The 18,671-nt window shown below is 43.5% G+C and overlaps 3 protein-coding genes across 4 annotated transcripts; all 3 read right to left on the bottom strand.

Moving 5' to 3' along the window:
* Nucleotides 1–372: 372 nt before the first annotated feature.
* Nucleotides 373–4,744, bottom strand: LOC307222525 (leukotriene B4 receptor 1-like). Of its 2 annotated transcripts, none has more exons than XR_013841795.1 (3): nt 1,904–1,997; nt 562–1,650; nt 373–495 (listed from the first exon to the last, which is right to left on the bottom strand). XR_013841795.1 is itself a non-coding variant. In XM_079987863.1 (3 exons), the coding sequence occupies exons 1-3, from the start codon at nt 4,468–4,470 to the stop codon at nt 1,631–1,633; spliced, it is 1,065 nt and encodes a 354-aa protein (XP_079843989.1). In that variant the 5' UTR covers nt 4,471–4,744; the 3' UTR covers nt 1,564–1,630. The 2 variants fall into 2 exon arrangements, 1 of the variants encoding a protein (XP_079843989.1); XM_079987863.1 differs by lacking the exon at nt 373–495 and adding an exon at nt 3,473–4,744 and having other exon boundaries at nt 1,564–1,650; nt 1,904–1,950.
* Nucleotides 4,745–7,509: 2,765 nt separating this feature from the next.
* On the bottom strand, nt 7,510–10,180 carry LOC307221877 (leukotriene B4 receptor 1-like). Its single transcript, XM_079986595.1, has one exon. It carries the CDS (start codon nt 10,161–10,163, stop codon nt 9,186–9,188), a length of 978 nt encoding a protein of 325 aa, XP_079842721.1. The 5' UTR covers nt 10,164–10,180; the 3' UTR covers nt 7,510–9,185.
* Nucleotides 10,181–10,724: 544 nt separating this feature from the next.
* Nucleotides 10,725–12,641, bottom strand: LOC307221876 (leukotriene B4 receptor 1-like). The gene has a single exon (XM_079986594.1). It carries the CDS (start codon nt 11,738–11,740, stop codon nt 10,742–10,744), a length of 999 nt encoding a protein of 332 aa, XP_079842720.1. The 5' UTR covers nt 11,741–12,641; the 3' UTR covers nt 10,725–10,741.
* Nucleotides 12,642–18,671: the final 6,030 nt, after the last annotated feature.

An 18,671-nucleotide genomic window follows, 5' to 3' on the forward strand; every position in this document is an offset into this window, starting at 1 on the left:
TCCTTTCACCACTGGTACAAGACCAGTATGGTGAGGGATCTGGAAACCAAATCCTATAAGAAATGTTTGAAGGAGATAAGTGTGTTTAGATTGGAGAATAAAAGATAACAGGGTGACATAATAGTTGTCTTCAAATTCCTTAAGGGCTGTCAAGAAGAAAATAGAGCTGATGTGTTGCTTTAAATTATAGTCACACCATTCATTTAAAGCTTCCATATACACACATGACTTCTCCTAAAAAAACTGGGGACCTGTAGTTTGTTAAGGGTCTCCTCACAACTCCCAACACCCTTAAATAGGTCCCATGACTCTGTGGGTGCTAAGGATTGTTAAGAGGCCCACTATTCCTGTCACAAAGCTACAATTCTCAGAGTTCCCTGAGAAAAAGTATTGATTGTTCAACCACTCTGGAAACAGTAGCTCTGTGAGGAGAATAGGGCTCTCTTAACAACTTTCTTAACAAATCACAGTTCCCAGGATTCCCAGGATTCCCTGCTTGGCAGGGGATTGGACTCGATGGCCCTTGTGGTCTCTTCCAACTCTATGATTCTATGATTCTACGTGACTGTTAAAAAGTGGCATAATGCCACTTCAAATGTATTGCATATATGGTGCCTAAATCTGGAATTACAAATGCTACATTGCACCAGTAGTATCCTTAGCAGATTTATCATCCACATATAACTTGGCAAAATTGGGCTTTTGTAGTCCCCCATGGAAGTGTCATATAGTACTTCAGAGAGCAACTTAAAAAGGCTACAGTCCCTTGAATGTCTGTTATAAGCACACTGATTTCTAATAAAGCCTTTGGATTTTCTTTCTAGAAAACATCGCATATTCATATTGGGGACTTTTTCAACCAGAAATGTTTCTTATGTTATGTCATTTAATAACCTTCAGTATTTTTAATAAGATTTTTTTGATCATACACAATACATAGTTTTATTTACACTGGACGGATGCAAAAGGAACAAACCCAAGTCCCAAAAGAGAAAAAAGAAAATGGTGTAACTGTCTCAAGAAATGTGATTCAAATGATGTTATTTCTTCATATCCAGTGAGGATCATCTTCTTATGTTTTAATTCTTTTTCAATATATTGAAAGATATGTCCAGCTTTCAATAAGTATACAGTTGACTTTTATCTCCTATGTTCCCTTAAAGTGAGTTAACATCTGTTTATGCATTCTTAATATGATATTGTTCAATTAAAAGTTCTGAGCGGATTATATAGTGCAAGGTGGCTAACCAAAAAATTGATTTAAAGCTTGGTTTCTGGTTGTCTCTGACTGACAAAGCCTGCTTTTGAGAGCACCTGTCCTCTGGAACATACCTGGCAGCAGAATAAATATCAAATTCTGGCCTGGAACTTCAGAAACAATCCTGCCAAAAAGTTATTCCCCCAAATGGGCTTGGTGGCAGTTGCCCCCTCATGACAACTACTGTTTTCTTCTTCCAGGAATGTAGCACTGCCAGGCTTAAGAGAAGTTATAAGAAAGAAAAGTTTGCCTCTGAACAGGCACAGAGTATACTTCATTGAATACCAAGCAACCACAAGCACTAGTTATTCCCACCTTGATTTTATATGCCATATGCAAATGATGAGAGTTCATGCACAAGGCAATGCTGTTTCATGTTTCATCTTGGGTGACTTCATGCCTACAAAAGAAGGAGTTTGGATTTGATATCCCGCTTTATCACTACCCGAAGGAGTCTCAAAGCAGCTAACATTCTCCTTTCCCTTCCTCCCCCCACAACAAACACTCTGTGAGGTGAGTGGGGCTGAGATACTTCAAAGAAGTGTGACTGGCCCAAGGTCACCCAGCAGCTGCTTGTGGAGGAGCAGAGACGCGAACCCGGTTCACCAGATTACGAGTCTACCGCTCTTAACCACTACACCACACTGGCTCTCCTACAATCAACAGCAGTTTCCACAGCTGGGATGTTCCACCTGCAAACATAATACCACACAACAGATACTGGGTCCATTTATTTTATTTCACAATATTTTAAAGGCACTTTTCTGGAGAAGCCTACTGAAAGCGGTTTATAACATTTAAAAGCCTCACAATGAGTGAACAATAAAAAGTCTATTTATAAGCAAGCCTGCAAGAAGCCACCCAGAGTGACTGGGGCAACCCAGGCAGAGGGGCGGGGTATTAACAACAACAACAGTGCTATCTCAAAGTGGTGGTCCACAGACTGGTGCTGTCCATAAGCCATTGCTAGTCCATGCTGAACTCCACCACAGCCCAGGTTGGGTGGGACACTTCAGAGATCAAATGTACTGATGCCTGGCACATTGGGTGGGCGGGAATTGCTGGATGACTACATCGGATAGTTTAATAAGTGCTGATCTCAACAATAACACATCAAACCAACGTCATAAAGCTAATATCAAAACAAGGGCTTTTAATATCTTATATTCTTATTATCTTAGAATTCTTATAAAATACAGTATTATATTATACCAGGTTCCATCCCCCACCCACCTGCTCTTTTAGTAGTAGTAATAATAATAATCAGTGCTTTTATTTAAAAAAAAGTTTAGTGGTGCTCTCATTTTCCTACTCATATTGAAATACTGCCCTTCGATGAGGCCAAACTTAGATTCACAAAATGTTTAGGGGTATGCGTACCCCTCCTTGTCCTGCCCTGAAAAAAGCACTGGTAATAATAATAATAATAGTAGTAGTAGTAGTAGTAGTTGTTGTAGTAGTTTATTTATACCCCACCCATCTGGCTGGGTTTTCCCAAGACACTCTGGGCGGCTCCCAACAGAATATTAAAAATACAATAAAACATCAAAGATTAAAAACTTCCCTAAACAGGGCTGCCTTCAGATGTCTTCTAAAAGTCAGATAGTTGTTTATTGCCTTGACATCTGATGGGAGGGCGTTCCACAGGGCAGGCGCCACTACTGAGAAGGCCCTCTACCTCGTTCCCTGTAACCTCACTTCTCGCAGTGAGGGAACCGCCAGAAGGCCCTTGGCGCTGGACCTCAGTGTCCAGGCTGAACGATGGGAGTGGAGACGCTCCTTCAAGTATATTGGGCTGAGGCAGTTTAGCTTCATCTATACCGTTGTCACTGGAAGGCACGGAAGGGACAGGGATAAAATGAATATTTTACAGACTTTGATAAGAAGCAGGTAACAGACTGGGGGCAGGCAGGAGAGTTTATGGGCTGCAGTAGACAGACGGAGTTCTCCACATGGGATAGTTGCAAGCAAACCAGAAATGTGGTTGCAATGCACATAGAAACTTGTCAGGTTCAAGAGAAGACCCCGAGGGAATCTTTCCCTGCTGCTACTCTATTTAGCTTCAGCTATACCCTTGTCACTGGAAATGAATATCACAACCGTTGGAAACTAGAGGCTTCCATTTTGCCCAGAACTGTTGAAATCCACGATCATGTGCTTACATGGATGAAACTCAGTTCAAACCAATAAGTTTTAGTTATGACTCTGCCCTACCTCTTGGTGGTTGTAGTGTTAGCAGATGTTTCATCAGTGTCTTCATGCAGCTTGAAAAATAACTTGGCAAAACTGGTCCCCTGTAGCTCCCCACGGAAACTCTGTGCAGCAAAGGCATACAGGATGGGGTTGACAGTGCTGCTTAAAAAGGCTACAGCCCAGTGAATGTTTGAGACAACCTTGTCGGCATGATCCAGAGTTTTTGCCACACCTGGGAAGGTGCTTTGCAGCAACAGTGCACAGACGGTGAGGAGGCTGAAGATGTGGTAAGGGAGCCAGCACACAAAGAAGCCCCCAACCACAGCAATAATCAGCTTCTTGGTCTTCATCTTCTGATGGAATTTCAGAGTCCCAACCTTCCTTGCCACACAGGAATAGCAGATGGCGATCACAGCAAAGGGGATCACAAAGCTGAACAAAGTCTCCACCACGTTATCCACAATCTGCTGCCATTGGGCACCATACACGTCATCTGAGCAATCTCCTTCCACATTCTGGCTTGATGTGAATATCAGAGTTGGAGACGCAAAGGCAACTGCTAACAACCAAACTGCCACGAAAGTTATGTATACCACATGCGGTCTCTGCCACCTTTTGGAAGCAACTGGAAGAACCACCACAGCAAAGCGATGCAGGCTCATCAGGGTGATTAAAAAGATACTGGCGTACATAGTTAAATAGTTAAAGTACACAAGGAGCTTGCAAGAAGCCTCTCCCAAGTTCCAGCTGGTCACAAAGTCATAAATCCAAAATGGCACTGTGAGCAATGCCATTAAGTCAGCCGTGGCTAAGTTCAGGATGAGTGCAATGGTGAACGATCTCCGGGGAAACTTGGTTAGGATGATCCAGAGCACAAAGCTATTCCCAGGTATGCCAGTCAGGAAGCAAGCACTAAGAATCAGGTTTGGAAGCAAAGTGTGCTGCACCCACAAAGTGTCCACCCCTGTGTTGTTCAATCCAGTCTCTGTAGAACTATTGAGAGCCATTGTGGATCTCATTCGGGGATTAGCAGTTGCAAAGAGTGAGTGAGCACCATCTTATATAGAGGTTCATGGTAAATGCAGAGGAAATGGCCTGGGGTGATGCAGTAACATAGCTTCTCAAGAAATTCGTGCAATCCATCATATCCTTCAGCTTTCACCTTCTGGCTCTATGTGAATATCAGAGTTGGAATGCAAAGACAATCACCACAAATCCTGAATTCTTATGATGTTGATCTTCACTTTCATACACAAATTCCATGCCTATTAACCTGGTTATTTAAATAATGATTAGTTACAGATAGGTAGCCGTGTTGGTCTGCCATAGTCAAAACAAAAAAAATTCCTTCCAGTAGCACCTTAAAGACCAACTAAGTCAGTTCTTGGTATGAGCTTTCATGTGCATGCACACTTCAAGAAGTGTGCATGCACACGAAAGCTCATACCAAGAACTGACTTAGTTGGTCTTTAAGGTGCTACTGGAAGGATTTTTTTTTGTTTTAAATAATGATTAGTTACTGCTTTTGATAGCTTTATCCTCTGCAAATCTATCTAATCTCCTTTACAGCCTTCCAAGCTAATGGCCATCGCCACATTCAGTGGTAGTGAAGTCAGACAAAAGGAAATACTTCTTTCACACATCACACAATCAAACTCTTCCTACACAAATCCAGAGTGGAGTTTCTAAGGCGGGTGGATGGCATCTTTGATGCCTCCTTCCGGCAACTCCTGCTGCCAAGCTGATGCCAAATGTCTTGTCTTGCTTTCCTTTCCTCTAGACCACATCAGTGGAGCCAAGAGCAGGGTGGTTCTGGTCGTCTGGGCGGCCCAGGACCTCCATACACACTGCCCAGGCTGGCACCCCATAGACTCCACTCCCAAAGGTGCACTCCTCCATCTCTTGATGACAAACTGGTCCTGGAAGGGATGAGTAAATATCCTGACTTCCTATTACTTCATGCAAAGACCAACATACTAATCATGTGTTACCAGCAAAGTTCAGTTATCAGTTCCTGTAAGAAAGCGTCAGGCTCTGTACAATAAAATCTTATTCTAGGAGTAAACTCGTGATTCAGAAACATACAGAAAGCTAGTCAGTCATTTCTAACTAGGGCTACGTCCCTTCAACTTCAAACTCGTCAGAGTAAACGAAATGATAAATAGGCAGGAACTTGCATGTAACAAACAATGGTTCGAAGTCATAATGGTGTTACAACATTTACTTACCCATAGTTAACACTGACCAGTTTGTCATGTTCAGATGGCATGACAAGTCAAGAGCAGAAGCAATGGAGGAGGGAAGGGGGAAAGAAACCACATAACCTCACTACTTTGTTCCTATAACATTAAACCACAGTTGAAGGTTCTGTTTGGCTGAGGCCACTCTCTTCTTACCTAACACAGATGAAGTGAGATGGCCCTATTTAAGCAAACATGTGCTCAGGAACCAAAGCGACCCAATTTCACCCAGATAGAGCTTAGAGTCATGCTGTCCTCATTGTCAGAAGGCTGCAGCAGCCAATCACATCACATGAAGTTTGTTTCCAGTCTCTGAACTTGAGGCTGTTTGCTTCATTTCCAGATATGTCTATAATGTTTTTAAAAAGCAAGTCTGCAGGAAATTTATTAGGTATTTTAATGTGCATTTCTCCCAATAAACAAACTTATATACAGTTGTGCCAAGTATATGAATTTTTGCAAGTTATTTTGTCCTAATAGAACACATTTTTGTACGTTGTTTTGACCAATATACACATTTTTGTATGCATTCTGGGGTTGCAAAATTGCATTGCAAAATATGGAGAAGTGTGACATTTTAAAGAGATCTGTTTTAGTTTGTATAGGTTTTAGAAGTGCAAATTTTGTAGGTTTGAATTATGAATTGAACTAATTTCTTCCCTGTGCTGACCCTGAGGTGAGGAAATGTCAAAAGTGTAAACACTTTGGTGACACTGGAAATTGCTGTGCAAATCCTAAACTTAGTTTTGTTTTATTTTCAGAAGGAGGGATAGGAAACATAACAACTCATTCCAAATTGTTAACTACAAATATCATACACAACTGGAAGTCTTCCCTCATTCATTCATTCACACACACAAACACACACAAGGCAACCACCCTGATTCCATGTCTGAAAATGTAAGAGGAAATTATGCTCTTTCGCCAGCTTCAACAAAAACAGGAACTTGCATTTCCAAAAATTGCCACATAAACCACACTTTCTCACAGTGCCTTTTTCGGACAAAGTGTTCCCTTAATTATCTCCATGAGGTCCCTTCTCTTCAGGGATTTAGCACTACCAGCCTCATGAAAATACGATAAGGAAAAGTGCCCCCAAGTGCAGCATGCACAGATAACAGCTTCCTTGAATAGGAGATGTGGGGGTTTCTGGGATGGGGAAACAAAGCGGGTAAAGCACATTGGGTGAAGACACCCCACTTACTTTCTGGTGGGTACAGCAAGTACAAATGCAACTTGAAACACAGTAGGGGGAGGGGGAGGAAATGCCCTTGCTGCACTTTAAGGCACTAACGTGTACATAGCCCTAATCTGGGGTAGCAAAGAAATGTCAGATCTTCAGATATTTTAAGATGGCTAACATGTCCCTGGTAGGCAGTGCTTTTCTTCTAGGAAAAAAAAGTGCCAGTACCTTGAGAATCTTCAGGGGGGGGGAAAGCACTGCTGGTAGGTCTTTTCCATGCTAAACTTACCAAGTTCCTTCAACTTTTACTCAAACAACTTGTTTCCTGTCTCATGGATAATCTGCACTGCCCTCCTCTAAACCTATTCTGTTTTTTAAATAAATACTTCTTATAGCATCCAAAACTAGACATAGTATTCCAGGTGGAGCCCAACTAGTGCAAAATAAAGTGGAATTTACCTGAAGATGGCATCATATCATCTCAGCTGCTATTATTATTATTATAATCATCATTATCATTTATATACCACCCTATACACAGAGGTCTACCCAAGATGAGAAAATAAGTTGTCAGCCATTCCTATGTGTCATCATTGTTTATTTGTATGCTGTTTTTTCATCATAGATCATGCTCAAAGCAGCTTACAACTTCAAAAAGTTTACATAATTCATGAGCATTTGCAAGACAGAAGAACATGTAAATAGTTATATAAACAATAGGCTAATGAAAACATCTCTTATTAATAAATATACAATAAGATGAAACAATCCACTGATAATTTTTAATGAGGACTAATAACACCCAAAATAATACATCTTCAAAATTAAATCTTGACCCTAGCAACAATCACCAAGCAATAATACCCCATCTCGAGGACTTTCGGCAGCAGCAGAAGCCTTTGATGCTCAGGGGTCACATAATTAGTTAGTTATAACTAGGTGTCTCATGCTGCCCTCCCTGTACCATGTATTTGTGTATCTATGTGACATATAGATAGATACAAACTGCAAACATTTTAACACCAACCATTTAACTTCTGAATGATAACTTTATCATGCATTAGTTCCCATTCCATCCCCACCCCCCGTTGGGGCATTCAAATTCTTGTTGCAATCAACAATGATAAATTAGCACGATAACCAGAAAATTGATATTTGCATTTTCACAGTTTGAAAATAAATTTTAAAAAATGATGAATTAATTCAACATAAGTATTGTAAGAGTATTGCTGCTAGCTGTGCCCTTATTCAAAATACTTTAAAAGTTTGGGCTTTAGCAAAGGAATGCTGGGATAGCAGGATAGCCAAAACAGATTCCCACCAGACACAATAATATTTCAAGGTGATATCTCTGGTCAGCAATTTCAGTTCTGCAGCAATTTCTGCAGGTAGAAGGTTGACTTGATTATTGTAAGCACTGGAAAACTTCAGGAAAGAACCTGCCATGAGCATCTTCTATCTTGAGTACCCAAGTAGCCACCAGAACTAGGGATGGGGGGTAAATTCAATTCATTCATATTTAAAGATGAACCTACCTAATTTGTATTTTTCTTAAAAAATACATGAAGTGAAACAGCCATTTAAATCTGCACTTCTTCCAGTTTTGCAGTGCAGTTCTCCAGCCACATAATAGGTACAAAAATGCAAGTGCTAGATGAAAATGTGCATATCATTGCTTATATTTGTGAAAATAAAACACCAGTCTGCATTTTTTTGGTGAAAATAGCTTTGCAAAAATGTGTATATCAGGTTAATATGCATACAAAATGTAGTTACTAAAAGAAATCCACGCTAAAATGCTGATGAATATTCATGAGGACTTTAAAAAAAAAACTGATGTGGAAATGTAAAGAACTGAACTTAAGATTGAAAAAATGGGAAAGTGGGAGAAACTGAAATTGATAGATTTGTCCATCCCTAAGAAGGACTGAGTAGAGGTAGCACATCTTAATGCAGCCAGGGCTCATGGTTCTTTCATGGAGATATTGTGAGGTGTCCTGGTCAGAGCAAAAATGTAAGCAGGTAATAGCCTGGATACAAGGAGGAAAGTTGCTTGGATAGAATAGACGTCAAGAGTTCTCCACATTCCAAAGTTGCTAATGAACCACAGATAAGGTTGTTGCTGCACACAAAAACTCTCTGGGTCTCCCTCAGATTGCCAGGTGCCACAACAGCATTGCCTTGGTCTCACATCCATTATTTTACCCCAGCAACCTCTGAGATTCTTCCTTTGTTTATTAATATATACAGAAAATGCTCGTATCAGAGGAGGAATATTTTAGTCTAAAATTACCCCCTTACTCCCCTGGAGTTACAGAGCCTGCACTGAAGCAGTACCTTCTCTAGTAAGTTTCTGCTCTGTGTCTTCCTGCATTTTGGCAAATAACTTGGCAAAATTGGTCTCTCGTAGTCCCCCACGGAAGCTCCGGGCAGCAAAAGCATAGAGGATGGGGTTCAGGCAGCTGCTTAAAAAGCATACGGACCCATGAAGGTTGTTTAGCGCTTCAGTTGTCTCTAGCAAGGCCTTTGCCTTCTCCGGTTGAGCATATTTCAGCAACAATGCAGAGATTATGACGAGATTTAAGATGTGGTAAGGCAGCCAGCACACAAAGAAGGCACCCACCACAGCTGCAACCAGCTTCCCAGTTTTCATTTCCTTGCAGCGTCTCAGTGTCCGAATCCTTCTCATCATGCAGGAGTAGCAGATGGAGAGAATAGAAAACGGGATCACGAAGGCAAACAAGGTCTCCAGAACATTGACTGCAAGGCGGTGCTCATCCGAGAAATACATATCATCTGTACACTCCCCAACCTTGTTCTTGGTCGATGCCGATACCAGAGTTGGGCATGCAAAGACACCTGCCAGCAACCAAACTGCCAGCAACATCCTGCACACCACATGTGGCCTCCGCCACATTTGGGAGGCGAACGGAAAGACCACAACAGCAAAGCGGTGCAGGCTCATCAGGGTGATGAAGAAGATGCTGGCATACACAGTTAAGTAGACGAGGTAGATGAGAAGTCTGCACATGACGTTTCCAAAGACCCAGCTGTTGAGAAAATAGTAGATCCAGAATGGCGCTGTCAACATGACCATTAAGTCAGCCAAGGCCAAGTTCAAGATGACATTAATGGTGAAGGAGCGCTGGGGGAACTTGGTAAGAACCGTCCAGACCACAAGACAATTCCCAGGCATGCCAACCAGGAAGCAAGCCCCAAGGAAGAGGCTTGGAAGCAAGCTGGCCTTTACCCATGACACCTCTGCCACCGTGTTGTTCCCATGCATCATTGTAATATTGGGGGGGAGCCAATGCAGAGCTCAGCCTTTGCAAATAGGTGTCAGAAAATGAGTGAAACTACAACACCAGTGCAAAAAGGAAATGACTGGGGCTGATGCAGATGATGTAGGTACATTACCACATTTTCTCAAAATGTTGGTAAAAGCCAAACACTGCTTTTGAAGGGGGGCTTCCCCTTTCTGTTCTGGTACTCAAACTAGGACTACTCAACTGGTTTGCAACATATGTTTATGCTAAGTACGGAAGCTCTGTCATTGCAACCTACATGCCCCCGGAATATGTTTACCTGGGTACAAGGAGGAAAGTTACTTGGCTAGGATAGACATAAAGAGTTCTCCACATTGGAAAGTAGCTAATGAATCACAGATAAGGTTGTTGCTGCACACAAAAACTCTCTGGGTCTCCCTCAGATTGCCAGGTGCCACAACAGCATTGCCTTGGTCTCACATCCATTTATTTTACCCCAGCAACCTCTGAGGTTCTTCCTTTGCTTATTAATATATACAGAAAATGCTCGTATCAGAGGAGGAATATTTTATTCTAAAGTTACTCCCTTACTCCCCTGGAGTTACAGAACCTGCATTGAAACAGTAATGTCCTTAGTAGATTTCTCTTCTGTGTCTTCCTGCATTTTGGCAAATAACTTGGCAAAATTGGTCTCTCGTAGTCCCCCACGGAAGCTCCGGGCAGCAAAAGCATAGAGGATGGGGTTCAGGCAGCTGCTTAAAAAAGCTACAGACCCATGAAGGTTTGTTAGAGCTTCAGCTGTCTCTAGCAAGGCCATTGCCTTCCCCGGCTGAGTATATTTCAGCAACAATGCAGAGATTATGACGAGATTTAAGATGTGGTAAGGAAGACAGCACACAAAGAAGGCACCCACCACAGCTGCAACCAGCTTCCCAGTTTTCATTTCCTTGCAGCGTCTCAGTGTCCGAATCCTTCTCATCATGCAGGAATAGCAGATGGAGAGAATAGAAAACGGGATCACGAAGGCAAACAAGGTCTCCAGAATGTTGACCACAAGGCGATGCTCATCTGAGAAATATATTTCATCCGTACACTCTCCAACCTTGTTCTTGGTCGATGCAGATATCAGAGTTGGGCATGCAAAGACACCTGCCAGCAACCAAACTGCCAGCAAAGTCCGGCACACCACATGTTGCCTCCGCCACATTTGGGAGGCGAACGGAAAGACCACAACAGCAAAGCGGTGCAGGCTCATCAGGGTGATGAAGAAGATGCTGGCATACACAGTTAAGTAGACGAGGTAGAGGAGAAGTCTGCACATGACATTTCCAAAGACCCAGCTGTTGAGAAAGTAGTAGATCCAGAATGGCGCTGTCAACATGACCATTAAGTCAGCCAAGGCCAAGTTCAAGATGACATTAATGGTGAAGGAGCGCTGGGGGAACTTAGTAAGAACCGTCCAGACTACAAGACAATTCCCAGGCATGCCAACCAGGAAGCAAGCCCCAAGGAAGAGGCTTGGAAGCAAGCTGGCCTTTACCCATGACACCTCTGCCACCGTGTTGCTCGAGTGTGTGTCTGTGATGTTGAGAAGAGCCATCCTGTGCCTTCTGCAGAGCTCAGCCTTTGCAAATAGGTGTCGGAGAACAAGTGTAAGAAGAGCTCTAGTGGCAAAAGGGAAATGACTGAAACTGATGCAGTTTGTACATAAATTACCACATTTTCAAAAATGGTAAGAACCCAACATTTCTTTTGAAGTGGCTTCCTCTTTTCTCTCTCTTTTGCTCAAACTAGGACTTCCCAACTGTTTTGCAATAGACAAATATGGAAAAACTCTGTTATTCCAAGTCACACACCAACAGAGAATGCATGCCTATTACACTCAATTGCTAAAGTGTTGAGAAGGAACGACAGTATGCTTTGATGTCCTAGCTGTGGTCGCACTGCACTATTACATGCAATGGCTTTTTAGGGTGAAAAGAGCTGCTTTGGAGTGACACCTTTGGCTACACCTTCACCTTACATTTAAAGCAGTGATATATCACTTAACAGCCATGGCTCTCAGCAAAAACTCCTGGGAACTGTCATTTGTTAAGGGTACTGACTTGTTAGAAGAACCCTTTCTTTTCACTTAACTGCAGTCTTAAAAGTGTTTTAATAATCAATCTCTCTTCCCAGTGCTTGCAAACTCTCACTACTTGGACACGTGTGGAGCACGGAACACCATGTTTCTTCAGATAGTTCTATAGCTGAGCCATTAAGCACGGGAATTAAAAACCACACACCTAATTCTGAACGTTGTGTTTCCCATTCATAAAGAGACAGTTATGAGGAATAGATACTGTTGGAGGCTTTGTGGGTCCTGGTGAGGAAGCGTTTTGGTCCAGCACCTGCACTTAACACAAGGCTAAATTGGGCCTTCTGCTATTATCAGCTCAAGGACACACAGAGAAGGGCAACTGTCAATAAGCTGCTTGGTGCAGATGAGGAGCCCATATAAAATAAGGGGTACCAGGAGATCTGATGTTCCCTTGGGGCCTTACTGAAACCTGTGGACAGCTGCTGCCTACCTAGACCTGCTTGGCACTATCTGTGGTGAGTAATGCCAGTGTACCTATCACCAAATCAGGTCTGTGCCACCCGTGGTTTTTGCTTCCTTCCTCTCCTTGGGTAGTGACTGATGGAGAGACAAGATAAGCAGCTGCAGTCAGGTCACAGTTGAGAAAGGTGCCCGAGGGAGCGTGTATTGCAGCAGAGCCAGTGGAATGGCCCTGCTTCCAGGGGTGCCAACATGAATAAAATGGGGGGGGAGAGAGATGAGCCCCACCCTACATAAGAGTGGATGGCACTCTCTGTGTTGTTCTTGTAGAATTCAGCAGGCAGGAGAATATGGACAAAGCCAAAGTTAGTTGTCTCTGCTTGCCATTAGCTCTGGCTCTACCTATGGTTGAGTCTTCCTGCCCTCCACCCTATCAGTCTGAATGGGCACCAGGCACCACTTTGCCTAGCCTTTTCCCTACCTGAGGTTGATTTGTTTCAGTAGCAAGTGGCTCGGCTGCCAATCTACAGCACGTGGCTCTATCCCTGGTGACAGTAAGCTAGTGCCAGCAATACTGAGGCAACTGTATCACCACATCTATGATCTATATGCTGCAGGGACTGGAGCCTCCTCCTGCCAGGTAAGAGTGTTAACTCAAAGAGAGTCAGAGATACTGAGGAAGCACTATACTGAAAGTGTCTTTCTCCAAAAGCATGTGTTAAGCATTTTTTTTCAGATGAAGCACCCATCCATGTAGCTTAGCTTCTCACGCTACACAGCACCTACGAAGATCCCAATTGCCTCCATGTGCAGATACGGAATACAACAGTCTGAACTCTGGTGGCATAGATTCACATGAAAATGTGATGAGGACACAAGAAATATTGGATTACAACATCTATTTTCTCAGGCATAACTTCTCACACTTTCAGTTTGTGGCTATGTATTGGAACTCTATTGAGGAGTGGAAAGCTCATGTGATTTCTGCTGGATTGAACCAAGGTTCCATTTTCAACAATGAGGTAGATGCTGCTGGGAAGCTGAACAATTTAATAAATAATAATAGTAACTCTCCAGTCTTTCATTGTCATTAAAAATACCTTTGAAATACACATCATACAAACCACTTTGCTCCAGTCTCCATCGGGGGGGGGGGGGCACATACAGTACTCCATCCTGTGCTCAGCAAGTAATTGATATCCCAAGAGAAATATCAAACAGATGCAGGTGGAAGAAAAGCAGAGGAAAGATTAGGAACGTTTGCTATCCTGAGAGGGCTCCCTTCATAAAGCATGCCTGAGCATCCACTAAAATGCACATAAAGGAACCAATATAAAGACAATGACAATGTATTCAATAAAGCAGTCACCACACCACACCCGCCAAATGAAATACACTGACCACTAAGTGAGGATCAACACTTTACTGAATAAACAGAATACTTTTACAAATTTAAAAACAGACTGAATACACAAAATAAATAATTCTATACACTAATTTCAACATTACAGGTTAATTGCCATGTATCAAATCACACTCTAAAAAAGTAGAGATTCCATAGTGTAAAAAATAAAAGAGGCACCTAAGGCAAAAATCACAGACATGAATACTTGAGACAAAAAGTAAAATCTCACTGTCCCATTGAGAACAGGGAGAGAGAGATTAGGAACAATCTTTTTTGGCAACTTGAGTGTGATGAGCAGGGGGTGGGGGAGAATGTCTGAAAAGTGAAAGCGAGTTCCTTAAGACCTGCAGTGGAGGACTTCCAAGAAGCACTGCAGGGTCAAAAGTGAACCATTCACAGGACAGGGGAGAAGATAAGGGCAGGTGGAGGCCAAGAGGTGGCGCCCCCCAGTCCAAAGGCCACCAGACTGCAGGCGGCATGGAAAGTAGCCTGCTACTAGCCAGAGACAGTGTGTCTTACACAGTGCAGTCCTGTGCATGTCTACTCAGAAATAAGTCCCACTGAGTTCAATGGTGCTGACTCCCAGGTAAGTGGCTATAGAACTGCAGCCTTGTTTATTTAAAACAGTGGTTTTCAAAGTGTACTCCAAGAACCCAGAGGTTCTTTGAATACTTATTAGTGAGAAAAATCAGTAGCGGCAAACGAGCTTTCCCAATAGGCAGCTTGCCCATCACTACCAATCTTTCCCAGCAATGCATAGCCAGTAGTAGGTGTGTTGTGTTCTAAGGCATTCTACTTTAGTACAGGTTAAATGGCAACACCCAACAAGGCCTAACCAGCAGCCATTGCTCAGGTCATGCCCTACAAGCCCCAGAATCCTCTGCAGTATGCTGGGGTTCTCTGATGGGCAAGCAGGGAAGGGTTCCTTTGCAGACGAGTTGGGCTAGAATGTACACTGCAAATGGAAAGCTTGAAATCCACAACTTTATAAACAACCTTTCATTACACACTACAGAGGCAGACAAGCAAAGATGAAGCAGAAGAGAAGACCGAGTGATGGAAAAGCAGAGACAAATGGATTTTTCAACACAGGGGCTGCCCAACCAGAAAGCAGGGCACCTGGTTGTTTCGGATAGCCACCCTCAGTCAATTAATGCACTTCACATTCTTTGCTATGTCTCTGCTAAAGGTAAAGGTAAAGGTACCCCTGCCCGTACGGGCCAGTCTTGACAGACTCTGGGGTTGTGCGCCCATCTCACTTAAGAGGCCAGGGGCCAGCGCTGTCCGGAGACACTTCCGGGTCACGTGGCCAGCGTGACATCGCTGCTCTGGCGAGCCAGAGCCGCACACGGAAACGCCGTTTACCTTCCCGCTGGTAAGCGGTCCCTATTTATCTACTTGCACCCTGAGGTGCTTTCGAACTGCTAGGTTGGCAGGCGCTGGGACCGAGCAGCGGGAGTGCACCCCGCCGCAGGGATTCGAACCGCCGACCTTTCGATCGGCAAGTCCTAGGCGCTGAGGCTTTAACCCACAGCGCCACCTGCGTCCCTCATGTCTCTGCTAGTGGGGGACAAATGCTACAGCTGAGATCCACAGAACAGTGTCAGGCTAGAAAGTGCCCAGTGGGAGATTTTTTTATTTTATTGCTCCTCCCTTTGAACCGGAGTCGCTTGTGTCATAGCAGACTCCCAAGTTCAAAAACTGTCTGTAGCAGAGCATGGGGGAAAGGGGGAAACAGGAGTACGACAAACACAAACATGGAAGACTAGTTGATGTGCATTACTAACTGTGCAGTTCTTTGGAGCTTGACTCAGGGCTGTAAGTGAACCCTGGATTTCTGAGGGCAGAGACTGATTGCTTCAGATAAGGCACTGGTTGGCAAATGCAGCATGAAAATTGTATAAGGCATGCAGAACAGGCAACTTTTCTAAAGGTATGTAAAAGCTGCATAGGCAGAATGATGCAACCGAGCCCCCTTCCTTCCTTCCTTCCTTCCTTCCTTCCTTCCTTCCTTCCTTCCTTCCTTCCTTCCTCTCCACACACACCTTTTTCTAGTGCTCCCCCCCCCCCCGGCATTTGCTACTGACAGATTTTTCAGAGGACCATCTCAGCTGTCTCATTCATATTTAGATTAAACAACATGGTTGACAAACACGTTTCACTCAACTGCAATGAAGACAATCCCATACTTTTGGTGTTAGTGTGTGTCAGAGAAGAATGCAGCCTCAGCCAGGGCATCCCAGGCCACTGCTTGGCCACCAAACCAGAGACTCATGTAATGGCAGGTTCAGCTGTCTGTCTGGTTAGCCGAGGGCCAAAATACACATTATGGCAGCTAAAAAGTGCCATGTTGCCTTCACTATCTCCCTAACATGCCATCACATCAGGGACTTCCCCACCAGACTTCTTTCCTTATAAGGTAGCAATTGGATGAGTACAAGGACAGCTCATGCAGAAGTCTGTGCTTCAGTCACAATATATTTCAGTAGCAGTGGCATCTGCACTCTAAGAAAGGGACCATATAACTCTTCAACAGATGAATAAAGTAATCAGCACATCAGAAATAAAGACCAAGGGAGCTTCCAGATGGGGGTTTAAAATTGCTCCACAGCATCAGAGAAGGAAGAAAGGAGGACGTGGAATGGGGGGGGGGGAGACATTTATTCCTGCAGATTGTGCTACCTGTAGCAACTCCATTATTATTTCATAAAATTTATAAATCACTCAATTGTAGGGGAAAAAACCTCAAATGGTTGCGTTACACATGTTGCTGTCTCCCCAACCTGGTATCAGCACAGGGTTGACATATCTTCCATCTGGCTTACTGGTTTCAGGCATGCTCCATGGCCAGGACCAGTGGTTGTTGTTTTTTTCTGGGGGGATGTAGGGGTATGCATACCCCTTAAAGATTTTGTGAATCTAACGGGAGAAGAAACTAAAAAAAATAGTTTCTTCTCTAGCACGGTGAATCGTTAGTTCGGTTGCTACCCCCAATGGCGGCCTCATTTCCTGTCATGGTGTTTCCTGAGTCTCAGACAGAATGAGAGTACCCCAAAACATTTTTTTTAGGGAAAAAAGCACTGGCTAGGACCCAAAATGACCATGCAATGAATTATCGTGCAAACTTTGGGAGGCTCTCCTTTATGACTGAAGACCTCTGTGCTGGCTCAACAAGCTACTCCCCAAAATTCTTGGGGATAGTCTTCAATGCTGTACAAGGAGTGGAGGACACAGGAAAAGTTGAAGAGGGAGGGAACACCATCTGACATGCATGTGGAAATGGTTTTGAAAGCCTAAGGATCTCTTGAAGCCCACTCATGTAGGAGCATACATGAGTCCAGAAAAAGAAAAGGAAAAAACTCCATTTGGAAGCATCCCAATGCACCTCAAAACAGAAGCACCACAGCTTAGAAGGACCAAGCCAAAAGGTTCCCTTGGAAGACCCAGCTCTTCCAGATTGTTACAGCTGGCCATCAGAGTTTGCTTAGTAAGGCTATGAGGGCAAGGAAGCCTCTAACCACTGTGAGTGTGGGCTTGGTCCCATATGGAGTGGGGGACTTCAAAGAACTAGGCATTAATGACTGGGGCACTGCCTTTATAGCAACAGAAACTAACTTTCCCAACACTAAGAGAAGAGACATAGCAGATGCTAGCCTGTCCCCTTTCTGATTAAACTACCCCAAGGCCCTTTGTCCCAGCATAATACACCTCCTTATCCCTGCTGGCTGGTGTTAAGGCACAATTACACTTCTAGGTACTATCCAAAGGGGCAAGGGCAATTTTGGAAACCAGTAGGAGGAAGTCATCATGAAGAATCTGCTGATACAGAAGGGGAACTCCTGTACATGGAGTACTTGGAAACCAGTAGGAGGAAGTAATCATGTAGAATCTCCAGGCTCAAAAACGTGAGACATTTCAAATGGCACAACCCAGTTAGAAGCTGCCTCTTGTCCATGATACCCCTATCCCCATTCCCAGCTATGTCTCTGGGGCGAGTCCTCTCTTATCAACAAAAACATCACATAATCTGAAGCTGCGCATTCTCTGAAGTGGCAATCATTGACCTTATCCCATTCCACAGTGGATAGGTGGATTTTGCACCACTAGATCCGAGATGCTGTAGGGGTTGGTTTGTTTTTTACACAGTATTGCTAAGTTCCAATATATTTACAATATTTACTGTTCCAACAGGGAGGGAAGGGCTGGTATAAGATAGAGACCAACGTCAACATCTAGAGACAATTCAGTACCCGAGTGTTGCCATCTTGTTGCTTTTTGTTTTTAAGCAAATGCACACAATGAATCCGGTTCACTGGCATGAACTCTGGGCAGGAGAAGCAAAAGCATGGACTAGGAGTTCTGTAATCCAGGACGGAACAACAGTGAGAGGTCATGTGGTCATTTTCTTTTGACCTACAAACTTAATAATTCCTTAACATAGAGATTTCTCACCACCAGGGCTGTTGAACATAGGCACCTCACATTTGGCAATTTCCCCACCGTGTAACAGAAATAACTGTGGGGGAAAGTGTGAGTGAGTCTAAAGGAATAACCCTCTATAAAATTGGTGTCCTATCCAGAATAGAC

Source organism: Podarcis cretensis (assembly GCF_951804945.1).
Source record: "Podarcis cretensis genome assembly, chromosome: 8".
NCBI lineage: Eukaryota > Metazoa > Chordata > Lepidosauria > Squamata > Lacertidae > Podarcis > Podarcis cretensis.

Coding starts and splice junctions, on each gene's coding strand:
- LOC307222525 (XM_079987863.1), bottom strand. CDS start 4,470: ATGAGATCCACAATGGCTCTCAATAGTTCTACAGAGACTGGATTGAAC. Junction 1,951..3,472: donor AACACTACAACCACCAAGAG/GTAGGGCAGAGT, acceptor TTATGTTTGCAG/GTGGAACATCCCAGCTGTGG. Junction 1,651..1,903: donor TGTTGATTGTAGGAGAGCCA/GTGTGGTGTAGT, acceptor GTAGGCATGAAG/TCACCCAAGATGAAACATGA.
- LOC307221877 (XM_079986595.1), bottom strand. CDS start 10,163: ATGATGCATGGGAACAACACGGTGGCAGAGGTGTCATGGGTAAAGGCC.
- LOC307221876 (XM_079986594.1), bottom strand. CDS start 11,740: ATGGCTCTTCTCAACATCACAGACACACACTCGAGCAACACGGTGGCA.